The following is a 16,441-nucleotide window of genomic DNA, read 5'->3' as shown; positions in this document are numbered from 1 at the left end:
TGACAGCTGTTTCTTCTTAACACAAAACCCTTTACAATTAAAAACAGCTGGGCTAATCAACAAAGCAATGACAGAAATGGAAATTATTTCAACAACCCAGAGCAGAAAGAGGGAGAGAAAGAGAAACAGGAGAGACATATGCAGCAAAATATGTGAGACAGTTGTGCTATAGGGAATCCTGAAATCAGCCATCAGTCAAAGCATGGCCCAAAGAGATCATGTGACAGATACATTCATTATAGACAAGATGACAGGGGGTACAACACATGGCTCATTTCAAATAGCTTCGTCGGGTTGGAGACGTTTTGAATACTAATTCTTTCAAAAAGGGGAAAAAAAATCTTTTAAAGATTTAAACATTAATTTTACTGTAACTATTGTATCCCTGTCACCTTCTCATGCCCACCTTTACTCTCCTTTAACTTTCTTATTTCTAGCATGTCATCTTTTTTGTGATACTTACACTGCTGTTAAAGGGCATTTAAAACAAATCCATCCATTTTCAACATCCTCTTTATTCTTGATGTTTTTGGAGGGGCTAGAACCTATACAACCTATTTTTGTCCACACAGCTAGATACAGCCTGTGGTCCAATACAGGGCAAACACGAACATAGAACTGTACGATTGCACTCTCTTATGTGTCAATACAGAATGACCAATAAATTTAACATGCTTGTCTTTAGGATTATTGAGAAAACCCAAAGCACCAGTAAAATACCAATGAATTTAAACAAGGAATCTTCTTAACGTGACGCTAAACTGCTAACTACTCTGCCAGCCCTTTCAAAAGTTATAAAAATACAATGAGAATTTAAAAATGCTATTTTCTGCAGTAAAACGGAACATCTCATTCTGAAGGTTGATAAAGATTGGCTTACTTTCACAGATACCATTAAAGTTGCTCATTAAAGGGACATAAAAAAACTTGGCACACCCACAGTGGATGCATTTTTTAGCACATAACTTTGTCACATTCTTAAAATGAGGAGCACAGGACACAAACATGTCATTTTTTACATTTAAATTCTCTCCAAATGTACGTTTCCCTAAAAGTGACAGGAACTTAAGCATAATCGTTTTATGGCAGCTACAGATTTGTTATCAGAAGACAGGTTTTTATATCTTCTAAGAGCATGCACATTTTGCCCAAATTAGGAACTGAACACATCACAGCACTTTTCTATATGAGGCAGAGTCAAATGAAATAAGACCTCGTGATGTACTCATGCATTAGGAAAGCAAGGCCTTAATTTAAGTACATTAACTAACATATTAATGCATGTATGCAGAGCACTAATGTAGGCTGACTGGATAAAGTCAAATCTGGAGAAGAGATAGATAAAATTGGATGAAGCTCAAGAACATTATAACTGAATAAAGAAAGCAGAATCTGTTTTGGGTGCAAGCTGTGGCCCCACCGCCTCATATGCTTAGTCTTACAATTAAACAACAACCCATGTTAAAATGTTTATCTGCAATTCAAAACTGTTCTTAAACATTTTATTTGTCATTTAAAATTAAGTATTTGCATTCAATTTCCTAAGGTCCATTTATGCCCCCTAATGTACATAAATAGCAATGTCTGTTTCAAACGTCATACATCGCCATCCTCATGCTTCCATGCGTCTTTTGCGTTGCCTTGGTTGTTAGGTCAATGTCAGTGTCAGTTAAGTCAGTGCTAAAGGTGTGGTTAGCTTGCTTTGATATTTTATTTCTCTATTCTGTTCGGTCAGCTCAAGATCAAATCTCATTTATGTTAAATTTTGAATACATTTAAAAGTGCTAATTGGGCTACATTTTCTCTTGGTAGGGAAAGCAGTTTTTCTTTTCTGTAACTCTGCTAAATAAAACAGTTGTTATATATTATAAATCCAATTTTATGAACACAACGTTTGTCACTTTTAATATGGGGCCCTTAAAATAATAATTTTGTCAGCTTTACATCAGCTACTTCTGTAAATACAAGACTTAGTCTGGTACTTTGTTTGCTTGACCTTTGTTTGCGTCTAAGATTTTCAGTATAGGGTGACTTGACAAAATGTACAAAACAAAAATGTTTTCTTGATTTTTTGCTTTTAGAAGCATGTATCTATACATGGTAAAGTTGATATGAGCATTGTGTTCAAGTTTGGCAAATATAAATACAAAGCAGATTTCTGTTTTAAGTGAAAAAAAACTGCAACCACCCACTTTTCTGACCTTTACGGCTTTAGAAACATCACTGTGTCAAGAAGACACGTGTTCACAGCAGCTCTAACACTGAACGCTATAGTTTTTTAACTAAAATACTGTCACATAATTAGAATACATATTCTGTGTAAGTAAACATCACTACTTAACCAAGGAAGGAAATGGCTGAAAATTAACTTCAATACTGAAAAAAGAAGAAGGAAAAAAAGAAGTCTTTTGCTTTTATACCTCATGCCATCAAGGTAGTTTTTCATCACTGTGACTGAACGTTTGAAGTCATTATCATGCTGTTAGATAAATTTGGGATGTCACAGATCTCCTGGTGTTATATCATATTGGATCATAATCCTAATGTCTAAGCTATCTAAAAATTTGGCTTAGTTATGTACATGTAAAACATCTTAAAAAGGGGATTACATTTTAGACACTGGTCGAAATCTGACCATGTCTGTTTAAAAAAAAAAAAAAAAAAAAAAAGCTCTAATATACGAATGTGTTTTTTATGTTGGTTTTAAAGGGTGGTTTAAATACAGAATATGCCTTTTTGGCAGTATAACAGTAGGTGACACAAAGTCACAGAAAAACATTTTATGCTGTGAATCAAAAATTTTGTTGTTGACAATACTTTGGTTTATTTATGTGACTGTGAGCTATTTGTTTGGACTGTTGTTTTGATGCTGAACTTTACCCTTCAAGTTTTTTTTTTTTATAACATAAGTCAAAACATGTTTTTATTCACTACCTTGAGGTTAATAAATATTTGATATGCAACAACTTTATTGTGTTTTACATCTGATTATTTTTTTTTTTTTTTAATTCCTTATTAAAAACTGCCTGCAGTTCCAAAAACTACAGGAAAAGAAACATTTTACAAGCTTTTCTTCTGGTTTTAGGCAATTTGTCCTTTGTTTGACAGCTGACAGAAAGGAGAAAGCGATAGGGCAAGCAACAATGGTCTTTCTGGTTTAATTTGAACTTTTAACGCTGTTGTTTCATGGTTTGAACCCCCTGGCTGTGTTTGTGTGCATTTGCGTGTGTGCATTCATCTAAAGCCAGCACTGGGGGGGAAAAAAAAAAAAAAAAAAAAAGTGACCAGACTTTGACCGTAACCCTGTTCATACATATTTGAATAGCCCCCAGTTTTTTCCATTTTCCTTGTCTTGATTATATTTTCATTTTCACTTGTAGGTTTGAATAATTTCTTTGTACTCTCCTAATCATATAGTCCATTGTCTTTATCTTTTGTTATTGTTGCTTAGGTGGTATTTTCAAGAGCATGACATATAGGCATGGGAAGACCACGATGCACCTTTTTTAGCTCTTAAATTTTATGTATCAGCACATGATACAAATGATCTGGGAAAGTCATTATTTATTCACTCAACAACAACTAAACCAAAATGCAGAAGCTGTTTGTGAAAAACAAAGTGTACCCAAATATTCAATAGCTTAATGAACCACCTTTAGCAGTAATAGCCTGAAGTAATGTCAACGTTTTCCCCCATGTCTCCTTGTTTTAAAATCCGTTGTCATGATCTATGTCTACATCCTGTTGGAACAGAGGGTGAGCATGAAAGAAGTTTCACTGCTGCCAGTACCAGATGTACAGCAGGAAAGCAGAGGGTCACCTGCTGTTAAAAGACCAGTGAGGCATAAGGGGCCCTGACTTATGGAGATGAAGTCCTGGAAAAGCCTTTTGTCTTGGTGTAACCTTGTCAGGTAATAAAATTTCCCACATGCTTGGGGGGTGGGGGGTGGGGGGTTCAGACAGTCTGCACAGGGTTGGTTATCTCTTGAGAGGCTTGTGAGAGCATATGTAAATTACAATGTGCTGCCCTGCTGAGGGACACAGTCAAGCAGTTACCTGCTACTGTGCAAATCTAAACATCGGTGGACATACTGGTAAATTAACATGTAAGAGTATCTGCGCTGTTATTGGAAGGTAGAAGGTAAGAAAAAGACATTTAGGCTTTACAGGCTAAATGTCATAATTTCACACCTACTCTTAATGTCATGTTGGAAATCAATAATTCACCATATTTCAGTGATTTAGATGTTGCTGAGTTCAACTTTCCAGAGACTTGATGGTGCTTCTCCAAGAAGAAAGGAGGAAAAAAAAAAAGGAGGCATGAACAAACAGTATACTTGACATCTACTGAATTGGGCCTGGATAACAGACAGCTTGGCATTGTCTCATATGTGTAAACATTTGCATGACAGCGAAAACAACACAGCTTTTCTCTGGCGGTGTCGTTGCAAAGCTTGCTTGGTCTTACCTGTTCCCAATTCACAAATGCTGTCTATCATCTGTGCTTGTCTGCTCTAATATTTGATCCCTCCTCTTCACAATGGAGATGTTGGAGGCGGAAAATCTCAAATGCACAACATTTCTCCTCCCCTCAGGAAGGGCTTGCATCTCTACACGGTGCCACTGCCTTGCTAAACTCGGCATGTGTCTTGTTGACATAATTACACTATCACAACTCAATGCAGTGCCTGCATGTGCGCTGCGAGTTTGCCCTCCCATCTTAACACAAAGCTTAAACACAACGCCCATTCTGTCAAGCCAATCCCCGAGTCAATAGAACATGCTGTCAGAGTGAATACTGCCTGCCAGCTTGTCAGACAGCCCCCCAACAGGGGAGAAAGATCTCATCATCTCCAGAGGTCAGACAGGACACAACCACTCGGTAAACTGCTTCTTTTCCAAAACAGAAGATAAAAACAAGTAATATAAGAACATCTCAAGCTGTAATTTATAGGGAGGAAATATAAAACAGCCTCTTCAGATGTGCAATATCACTCTTGAGAAGTTTTTAATTGATGAGATGTGAAAGAGCACCTAAGAGGTGTGTTGACCGATGAAAAGACATCTATGCTTGCCTCTCTTCTTTATTTAAGACGCTTGTTTTATTTTCACAATCCAATGGGAAAGAAAGCCATTTTAAATTTGTCTTTAGTAAAGATGAGAAAAGTACCAATATTACTTGTGATTTTATGCATTATATCACTGAATTTATTCATTGCTACTAGAGGGCAAAAGGTTTTAGAAGGTGGATTTTTGTTTGGTTTCTATTGCAGCTCCATGTTTAAACTTTAAAATGTTTTGAGAATTAAACAAACAGCTAAACACCTCACACATGGCATACTGATTGATAGCTGTGTGTTTACAAGAGAATTAGGTGTAATTTTAAAGTGTTGTTAAAAGGAGGAGCACAGAATACAAACACTTCATCTTTCAGGAACGCAGTCTAAAATGAACCTCAACTTCTGCTTGGTCTCATTGTCACAGTCCAGCTCAGCCAACCACCTGGTCGGGCTCTGCGTGTCAAAAAATCGTATTTATTGTGTGAAATATCTCCATTTTTTGTCCGTCCATTTAGCCGTACAGTGCTGAAGATGTGAAGGTGTGGAGTGCTGTAAAGAGAAAGATGGAGTGTTGTGAAAGCGCGATCTCACCTGTCTGCGCAGGTCCCTGGTCTTCTTGGTCATTTTGTCAATGGCTGAGTTCAGTGGGTCACCTTTCTCTTTTCTGCCAGTCTGTGAGAAGAAACAAAATACTTACATTGTAACAATGCACATACATCACAAATATATGAGAAGATTTTTTAAAGGGCTTAACAAGGACTGTTTCAGAGCAGAATGTTAATGACAAAAATACAACGTTTCATGGAGCCACCGGAGAATAACATGTTCACTGGCTAGAGAAACAAACGTGAGTGAAATTGTAAGGTTACATAGCAACTAACCATTCTGGCAAGTATCAATTTAGTTGTCGCCAATTCCCCTTTGTGCTGTATTTCCTGTCAATGCCAACTCCTACTGATGGCTCTAGGAGGGTGTAGACTACCACATGCTTCACCTGATACACACAGTCACAAGCTGCTTCTTTTCACTTGACAGCGGGAAGTTTCACTGGGCAAGCAGCACAGCTTCTTACTGCTCCAGCTTTCAATTCTCTCCATTTAACAAGCACAGCAACCAAACGAGTAGGAGTCACCAAAGGTGACACTGTGACAGGATCTTTCTCCATTTTTCATTCAAAAATATTTCCATTCAATTCACTGAAAAGCCTGGCCAAGCAGGAGGATCCACTTTCAGCTGCAGGCTCAATTTACCACTTACAAGCTTTAGTGTTTTTGTTCAGAAACCATGAAGAGAAAGTTATTAGATTTCCAATTTTATTATCTGATTTGGAATGGCAGCTCGGCCTGAAAGTTAAAAAGACAGTGCCGGCGTCTTGAATCGAACATTTCTGCTTAGGGACTCATGCAGTGCTACTCTGTGCTGACTTTAAGAAAATGACAAAGTATGTCTTTGACAGTGGACAGTGGCCAAAAAAAAAAAAAAAAAAAATCCTCATTCAGTGTTTATGAATTGATTTTTACCTGGAAGTAGAATAAAAAAAATAATTTTACTATAAATACTTTACTAGACATGTTTCTGGTGAGAAACATGGTGAAAAACATTGATGAGCAGCTGCCTAATATCAAGCTTATTCTCATTTTTCCCTCAGGTCTCTCTGTAAGAACACAGCATTTTTACTTATTGGCACCTTACAAATGTTAAAGGCAAAAACAAAAAAAGAAAAAAAAAAAAGGCTTGCATTAACAAGGTTCCTATCCAAATCTTAATTCCTCTGTCTGGCTTACACTTTTTAAACAAACCTAATAAAGTTAATGAGCAATAACTGCAGCATTGAAGCCAACAGTGTAAGAGTATAATGGTTAATGGTGAAGAATGATCTATGTTTACTGCTCTATTGGAAACTCCCTCATATGTAATCTTAATCAGCTGCTGCATCAAGCCAAATACCACATCTCTTCCAAATGAACGCTTACAAATAATCACCTATGCTAACTGCGTTATCATCTGTTTTGACAACTGAAAAATGACTGGCACCTTCCCTCTTCTAAAAACCTTCTTTGTTTCAGGAGGACGGAGGACAAAGCAAAAAAAAAGAAAAAAAAAAACAAAAAGTTGGAGATGTTTAGGGGGGAAAGAAAAGAAGAGGGGAAAAAAAGGTACTAGGATGATTATCAGATTGTAAAAAACAAAGACATCCTTTGTCTAAGCAATACCAGAATACATAGTTTTTGTATTGTTGCCAAGCAACCATGTAACTGTTCTGCTGAAGATGAGCAGTCAGTTTGATTTTACACTTTTATGAAGAAACGTACACCTGGTGACACAGATTCCAAATCCTCCAGTAAGGATTTCATGAGATGCACTGACCACTCAGACGTGGAGTAAAGCAGCCATTTAGTTTTTATCCTGTCTAATAAAACAGGAAACACGGTTGCTTATCTGTGTAACTAGCATATTGCTCTACCCTTTCGATAATTTAGTGGAACAGAATATCTCATATCTATGTGTCACAGAGAACCAAATGAGCCCACATCATATGCATATCTCATGGTAAACTCCTTCACAGTTAACACTGATCATCACTTTCGCTGCCTCGGTCAATATCAGAAATATGAGCTCTCTCGTTAAATATAAGCAGTTCTGTTGCAACAAACAGAATGCAACAGAGAGGAGAGACAACAAAGACCCCCACCTACTGTGAACTCTGGGCTGGCATGACAATAGTGACAACTGTAGTCCTTCGCTTGCTCAGGTGTGCAAGCAGCTTCTTTACCCTAATTATGGTGCATCTATCAGTAAGGAAACGCCGTGCTTTGGAAGTTCAAAGCAAACCTGTCTTGTTTACTACTGTTGTGCTCCAGAAAAGGCTTTGTAAAGGTACCAATTTGGGGACAACAAATCATAATCTTCTAGCACTTCCCTTATTTCGTATGCAAGGTCACTGATGTGAAAGCACTTCTCATTGAGAAGATCCTGTAGCTACAGAAAGGGACACAATTCTTCTTTCTGTCTCATGTGTTGCTGCTTTCCCATGGCCAATGCTCATATGGCATTGTCATGCATAGGGATGTTAAACATTACAGTAAGAATAAATCATTTGTTTCCAGCTCATACTACAGCAAGTCACTCCCACTTCTAGCAGCAATCACACAATGCAGTCATTTTTTTGTGAAGCAATGCACCAAACGGAAAGGAAAAGAACTGGCATGCGTGTCTTTAACAGTATGTCTGACATTCAGTGCCATATTAACTGAAAACTGACTACTGCACTGTTTGCATGAGGACTGATGAAAGCTTTTATCTAGTTGTTGACTGGCATAAAGAGGAGGAGAGGAAATGGAAATGGCAGTTACTTTTTATTATGTGCCATGCATCCAAACAAACACTCACATATTGACTTCTACGCCAAAGAGGAGAACATGACGACATTAGTCATTGTGTTGCCTGCAGAGACGGATGTGTCATTAAAGGCTCCAGAGCAACACACAGGATTACAGATGCTCACCACCTAAAATACACTTCCAAACATTCACAGATAATGTCCCAGCATAAACCAGCAATGTTAATTTCAACATAGTGATGCTGTGGATGGAACTAAAAAGTCTTACAGAGACACTGATAAACCAAATTAAGTGTACTCATTTTTCCCCCAAATTGTATTTTTCAGAATTGGAAATCCCAGCTGTTTTATTCTCCAAACTCTTTAATCTGAGTTAAGGAGATTAAACCAGAACAGTGATGTCACACTAAATGGACAAAATCCTGGAACTGATATTTTTAGCTCCTACTAAGTAGTAGTTATTTGTGTTTATTTATTCTTGTGACCACTGCAGTGTTTTGTATATAACAGAGTCTTTGACATGAATGTGACAGAGTTTTGACAGTTACCAGAAGTGAAGACCACAACTTAAAAAAAAAAAGTTTATCTAGTTCTATAATTGCTCCTCTTATTCCCTTATTTTCATATAACAAATGCATTAATGATACGATGACACACGTATTGCTCATGTTGAAACTTAAAATGCCCAATTAAAAACCCTATGCATGAATCCCCGATTACAAACTTTACATACAAAGCTGTCCACAGTGATGAATCATGGGTTAGTCAATGTGTTGAGCTCACACTCATCTTGGCTAGGTCTGAATTATTATCTTTGGCTTGTGTGTGTGTGTGTGTAAGAGAGAGAGAAATTTCAACAAATAATTCACCTTGTTGGACATCTGTTTGACTTTCCTATGTGTTAGTCCAGGTGTGTTCTGTATGCCATAGTAACCACCATTAAAAGCTTTACAACTAAAAGCTGGTGGTTGACTCAATTGTTTCCCAAGTAGCATCATCGATTGGTTAGTTTTCGACTGTCGTATGATGAAACATGTATGTTTGGTTTTCTAGTAAACACAATTCCCATGGTGCAGTGCATGTAGACAATGTTCACAACTGCACCTCATCTATTATTTCCCCCACCCGGTGTGCACTCATTCACTCTCTGTTGGGGGCAAGAAGACAGAAGAAGGTGTCTGGCAATAAGGATCTTGTGTGTGGGGTAATGGAGGCAGTGGAAGTGAATACTCCAGCCCACTCAGGAGACAGTTGGTAGATGGTGTGTGCTGCTGGGTTGGGAGCATGCCTATTCTCTCAGGTCCATTCACAGTAAGTGTGTAATTTGCTGGTGCACTGCAGTCCAATCTGCTTCACTGCATTTCTGACCTTAACACTCATAATGATGGAATAACACATACAATATGTGGAATGATCTGTAGCAGAGCATGGCATTTAGTTAGCTGGTTTCCTTCTTTCTTTAAACTTTTCACAATGTACTGTGAAAACTGGGAAAAATATATTTCTAGCATGAAATAAATAAACAAGTCAATAAAAAAAGACAGTGGTACCGGTGAAAGGATGACGAATGAATCTGGTCATTTGTTGGAAATAGCAGGACAAATCAAAGAAGTGGACAGATGAATCAGAGGGAAGAAAATAGAAGTGAGGTGGGGGGGGAGAGAGCATGATGCATTGTGTCTCATTGTCTCTCAAGATCAATGAGGTAAATGATATCAATTCCGGCTCCTTGTCAATTCAATTAGGCAGGAGTGAGAGGTACAATTACTGTCCAATGTGGTTACACTGTCTGTGGCAAGCTTAAAGAGGGAAGGCTAGCTGATAACAAGAGGGTGAGACAGTGTTTGTGTGTATGTTTGAGCTGGGTGTGTGTGACGATAACAGTGTTAACATGTTGGTCGGGTTACCAGCTGATAATGGGTACCCAGATCCTCATTAAGATAAGTTGTGCTCCCTCTGCTGTGGGGCCACAGATGGGCCAATTTGACTTGTTCTCATTAAGTGCAACTTAAAGAGGTGCAGCGGTGGCTATCAGCTAGTGTGATTACAGGGTACCCAAATAAAAGAAAACACACCACAATGCCTACAGCAAGGCGAAATGCCTCCAGAGGAGTGGTTTGTATTCAAATTTCTGGTTTCTCATTTTCAATATGATGGCATAGAAACTCAAAACATGCAACAGAATATTGAAGTCATTCTAAACTAGTACATATATTGTACAAGCACACAAAATGGATCCAAGATGAACAACACAAAACCAGGTTGGTGGAAAATTTGTATTCCTTTTTTGGTTTTCCTTTCAGATGGTATAAAGGCATGGTTTTATGCTGGGTCATGCTGACCCAGACACAGTCTATCACAAGCACTCAGGAAAACAGAAATCCACACTCATTTTCACACCAGAGGTATTTTAGAGACAACAGTTCACTTGCAGGGCTTCCAAAAACAAAAAAAAATAGATCAACACGTGTTAGTAATGGGGCTAAAGCGCAAGGTTGACTCCAAAGTAATGTGTTCTCATTTCTTCTAAAGGAAAAAAAAAAAAACACAAATAAGCAATTATACAGCACAGCTGTTGTCATTGACCTGGAGTCTGAGATTTTAATGAAGGATCTCTTTGGCTAGGATGTCTGTCCCTCTGCAGACTGGATGTTAAGATTTATTTTCTGCCAAGAGGGAAGAGGGTGAAAAGGAAGATAGCTGCTACATTTTCCAGGTGTAGCACCATGAAGATAAAAATATCGACAAATGTTCTGGAAATGCTAATGTAAACACGTAGATTTCATGAGCAAAAATTCTATTAAAAATGGGAGAGTTTAATGCTGATGTAATCTGAAAAACATGTTATTTCCCTTTTATCTATCTATCTATATATGTATATATATATATATATATATATATATACATATATGAAGTCATACAGGAGAAGTTCTGTTTCTGAAACTTTGAGAAGTGACTTTTGCCTGAGAACACAGACTAAATAATCCTAACATGGCTAAAAAACCAAAATACGAGAACAAAGATTAAAAAAAAGACCACAACCAGAGTGACATGTGAGATTTATAAGTTCCAATGGGACAAAATACAGATCTGACAAATCTGGAAAGATCATGCTGAGTTTGTGACATTAGTGTTACAGGCACAGCAGATCAGTGAGCTGTCTTTCACAGCAGAAATTACTTCTGATGACACTGACCAGACACGTTATTTCTTACACCTAGATTCTGAAAACTTTACAGGCTTTAGCTATTTTGTTAGAGAATACTAAAAGGAAAACAAAAAACTTTCTGCCACAGACTAAGAAGAGAGCTGGATCCCATGTATGTACCATTTTTTTAAGACATGTACACAAATCTCGCCACCGTTTCTTTTTTAATGAGGTTTAATGAAAGTGGTAATAACCTAAGACAGTGGTTCTCAGTCCTTGAATCCCCTGAGCACCATACATTATTCATTACCCTTTATGTTTCACTAATTGTCCACATCAGTTACAATTTTAAGGAAGGTCCACAGGAAGCTTAGGCAGCCTACACAATTACAAACACATTAGCAACAAAGGTTAAACAGGTCTAACTAAACAGCACTCATTTGATATTAATCATTAAATAAAGTGAATTTTGTTATGCCCCTAATGAGTGGCCAGTGATTCTTTGCTACCATACATGCAAACAAGAAGTAAACAATTAAGTATTGGACCATTTGATTAATTGAAGAAACACACATGGGCGAGCACATGCTGTGTATGCAACTCTGAGATCAAATACATTTTAGTTACTGTAATATAAATATGCAAAGCTGCTGTGCAAAGCTTCAGGACAGCCAGACTCCCATGTGTAGCTTATATGAAGCCTTCATGTTTTTTTTACTTCACATAGAGATGGCAATAGTATCTGCAGCAGTGCTTTTTAAGCCTGGTATTCTCATGTCAGATAGCGTTAATGCAGCCTAGGACAGCGCTGCCTGAGGAGGAGCCAGAGTGCCTTCAGGCACAAGCCCTCTTACGTTTTAATGGCTAAAGTCGTTGACTTACTCTTCTCACTACACAGGCTCATGTTTATGTTGCTGGCTATCAGTATCTGTAGTGAAGCAGGTGAGGAATGAGAAAGAGCATCTGCGTTGTAATGGAGGATCTTCAATATGGAATAAGCAGTTTGTTCTGGGTGGAGAAAAAACAGTAATTAAGATTTCCTGCTTGAGTGAACAAATACATGACTAACTGAGATAGTGTGACACACACAAAAAAAAAAGTTAAAGGTTTCTATACAAAAATGCCTGTATGGGTTTTCTGCCTCTCCCTGCACTTGTACTGTTTTTATATAAATAATTTTTGTATTATGTCTTTTAACATGTGCTAAATAAATAAATAAATAATAAAATGTTTGGGTGGTACCCAGTAGGAATCAAATTAAGGTAATTGTGATGGTATATATGTTAAGGGCGTGGACACTTGCCACAATATACATGACTCTTTTCTAGTTCATAAATAACACTATAACTTGATCTAAATAAACAGCAATGGCCAGAACAGAGAGAACATTGCACCGAGGTGGAGATAGCGCTAAAAAAAAAGAGCAAAAACAATAAAGCAAAGGCCAACTGCTGAATGACCCCCCCCCCCCCCCCCCACCTGCTAGAACAGCAGATGCAAACAAATTATATTCAGCATGAATTCTTTCATGGATCCATTTATCTATCTAATTCATGGTTTTGAATTTAAGGATTGAATCAAGTCCTCCAATATTCAGGCCTTCCGATGCCTTTTCATGTAGACAGAGGCTACACACACTGTTAAGGTATTATCTTTCCTTCTTTTTATTTGAACTCAGTGTGATGGCACCATAAAACTGTAAACTTTCCTCACTTTTTTTTTTTTGTCTTAGCGCAGAAAATATCCCAATACCGCCTGGAAAATTAAGGTATGCCAGTGAGGAAGCCGTCACAGAATAAACTTGGAAAATGTTTATAAAATACGTGTGTCATAGTGAAAGATGCAATCAACAAATGATACAGAATCCTTTTGTTTTTAAATACATCTTCACTAAAAGCCATCTATGTTGAAGAGCTGCTTTGTTTATCGTGTGTTGTTGATTGACTGATCTTTTCATACTCCATGTGTTCCTTAAACAAAAAAAAAAAAAAAAAGATTAGAAGCAGTAACAGAATGTGGAGGGTTAAACACTAAGCATGTTGGGCAGTAAGCCAAGGTTTAGGTGCATAGTTTCAGGAGAATAGGAGGAGGAGGTGAGGGGAAATGTCTGGTTATCAGACAGAGGAGGGAGGAGAAAGAGAGAAAGTGAGAGAGAGAGAGAGCAGCGAATAAAAAAAAGTCTAGTCCTGCTGCAGCAGTACGGGGAGCTAGAGCAATGCTGCCTGCAGCCTCCCTGAACTGAATAGCAAGTAGTTTGCGAGGGAGGGACTGAAGGAAGGGCAGCAGGAGAGAAGAGAAGCGAGGGAGGGAGAGGCTGAGAATAGGTTACAGAGGGTGAGAAAATGAGAGAGCAGTGAGATATCTGTGAGAGTAGAGGCTGTGGTGTAGAAAGAAAAAAAATGTGAGTCAATGGGGTGAGAGGAAGGTTTGAGTATCATTGATGTACTTTTGTTTCACTGCAGAGCTGAAAAAGTCGATTTATCACACACACTTTCCAATGCACACATGCATGGCTATGACATGGCTGTCTGTGAGGATGTGAGGCCCTTTTTTTAACAGATAATAGTTATTATTATTTTATATTTAAAGTACCTTATCCATAGCCAATATAGCAAAACAGTTTGTAGCTAAAAATACATAAATAAATGAAAATACCCAGAGGGTTAGCGATAAGGAAACTGACTATTGTATTCAGACATCATCCACCTGCACACTTGCCTTAACAGTCGATCCCACCACTCCGTGTGACCTTTTAGCTACGCTGTTCACAAGCCAGGGAGTGAGGGAGCTCTAGAAACCTAAGATGACTGATGAGAACAAAGGTTTTTGAGACACAGTTGCATTTCAGTCCCACTCCATCTTTCACAGACTGCTTCTCGCAAATTATATTTAATGGGAATGAGGAAGTGAAGGAGGCCTGATACTGGCAGACAGGAAATAATAAGTTCAAATAGCACCAAACATGTGACCAGAGAAGGAGCTCTCCTGAGCTGGCAGCCTTGTGCTATCAATGTAAAGGTGGGAGTTAACACAGGGCTTTAGAGAAATAAATGTGCATCTTTATAAACCTGGATAATGATGATTCAAGCTGCTTATCTGGGTGGGTTGCTGTTTTGTAGGTAGAAATAATCAGGGATTAAAATGGTCTGGATAAACTCAGAGAAGAAAGTCAGCAAAATGGAGCCAGCTACAGATCAAATAAAAAGTTGCTAATGGCAATCTGATAACATTAATGTTCTGAATGTGTAGTGTGTCTGAGCTCACCGTGGAGACTGTCACTCTGTACTCAGATTTGTACAGATATACTGTATAAAGCTACAGAGTGTTCCCTTGCTCTAATGATTCAGGTTGCAACAACTTCAAAGACTGGTGGAGCTGGCTGGACTGGTGGAATGATTATGTCTCCCACTGTCCTTTCATGTGGGCTTTGTCAGTCCATCCAAGCAGCAGCTCCAGCCACTAACAGAGTTGCTGCTGCTAATAGTTTTGAGGAATAAGAAGCAGTAAAGCCACAGAATTTCTGGACATGATGTGAATGCACTGCGTGGGGATGGATCAGTGCATGGGACTTACTGTCATGGTGGGTGTTTGGGGATTGATGTCTTTTCAAAGGACAGCCATTCTCTTTCTAAAGCTGACTTATAAAATGTATTCCTACGACAGTCACAGCTGTTGCAGCACACACAGTATTTGCAGGAAATGACATGCAGACATCACCCTTGAAAAATATTGGCCGTCGTTTATCAACCCGTCTTGGAAACGGCGCAGATTCAAGCACTCGCGGAGACATATGAAGCTCTCAACGGCTGATTTATTAAACTGTCGCACGTCTAAATGAGCACTGATTTGATCACAGACTGATGAATTGATTCAGCTGTGGAAACAAGGACATGCAGTATGTGTCTCTTATTTACATTTACTGGACCCCAGTTTAAGTTTAGCAACCCTTGACCTTCCATAACGAAAATCTAGTTGTTAATTCTTTATGTGAACTTCCATGCATTTCCCCTACATCTTAAGTGTCAGCTTAAGGGTTTGCTTTAGATTGCATTATACTGTAGAGCTGTTCACATCACTGTATTATTCTCATAAAAAGTGCTCGTTGTGAAGTCAATGTTGACCAAAGGTGATGGCGGGGAAACATTATGAAACAGATAACTTTTATAGCATAAGTAAATCTATTGTCCATTTAAATTTATTTTCCATAACTCTAAATAGACAAACAAGGATAAAAGAACAAACAGAGAAGGGCATGCAAGTTATTTTCATAAAACAATTTTATGAGGATTTAACAACGTGTTTGCAAAACTTTGGCCTTAACAACGCATGCTCTGCCTGGTAATAAGTTAGGGCCGGTCCAGGAGCATTGAAACAGGAACTATTGGGCATCTGGGATAAGTGTGCCCCTGGGCTGGTCAGCCTTATTTTCAATGCAGTGACAGGGTCAGGTCTCCGCTGTGGGTTATGATCTTAATTATGCATGGACCATCTGGCGCAGGTGGGCAGATGCACGAGGCTGTAACTGATAGAGGACTGACAAGATGAATCAAGTCAATACTAGGTCAATTTATACAGAGCAGTGCCAATAGCTAATGTTGCCAGTGCTTTGTCAACCTGGCTAAAAAGAGTTGGAAAGTGTTTGATGTAACGCTTAGGGCCCCTTAAATTCCTAACTACACACTACAGAATAGCTTACTACTTGAGGGGCTGGAAATGCAAAAGAATTTACCTTATACCCATTCAAGACCACTGATAGTAGGATGTTTTAAAGTGAATTAATGGATAGTTTAGGAAAGCATGGCCACACATAGGGTGCAGATTAAAACAGTGTCCCTAAATGAAGAAATATTAGCTACAAATACTTTTATAAACATACCACCCACACTGAAGTAG

At 38.3% G+C, this 16,441-nt stretch overlaps 1 protein-coding gene across 3 annotated transcripts in view; it reads right to left on the bottom strand.

Annotated features, from left to right (window-relative positions):
* The window catches only part of ctnna2 (catenin (cadherin-associated protein), alpha 2), a 316,827-nt gene that overhangs the window by 88,456 nt on the left and 211,930 nt on the right, over positions 1 to 16,441 (bottom strand). For all 3 annotated transcript variants that reach the window (XM_041982887.1, XM_041982885.1, XM_041982886.1), the window contains one exon: positions 5,652 to 5,732. In XM_041982887.1, the coding sequence (XP_041838821.1) occupies positions 5,652 to 5,732 (81 nt within the window). The remainder of the gene's footprint in view (positions 1 to 5,651; positions 5,733 to 16,441) is intronic.

The sequence above is a fragment of the Melanotaenia boesemani genome, chromosome 4 (genome assembly GCF_017639745.1).
Source record: "Melanotaenia boesemani isolate fMelBoe1 chromosome 4, fMelBoe1.pri, whole genome shotgun sequence".
Classification (NCBI taxonomy): Eukaryota; Metazoa; Chordata; class Actinopteri; order Atheriniformes; family Melanotaeniidae; genus Melanotaenia; species Melanotaenia boesemani.
Note: the sequence above shows the minus strand (reverse complement) of the source record. Positions and strands in the feature narration are given on the sequence as shown.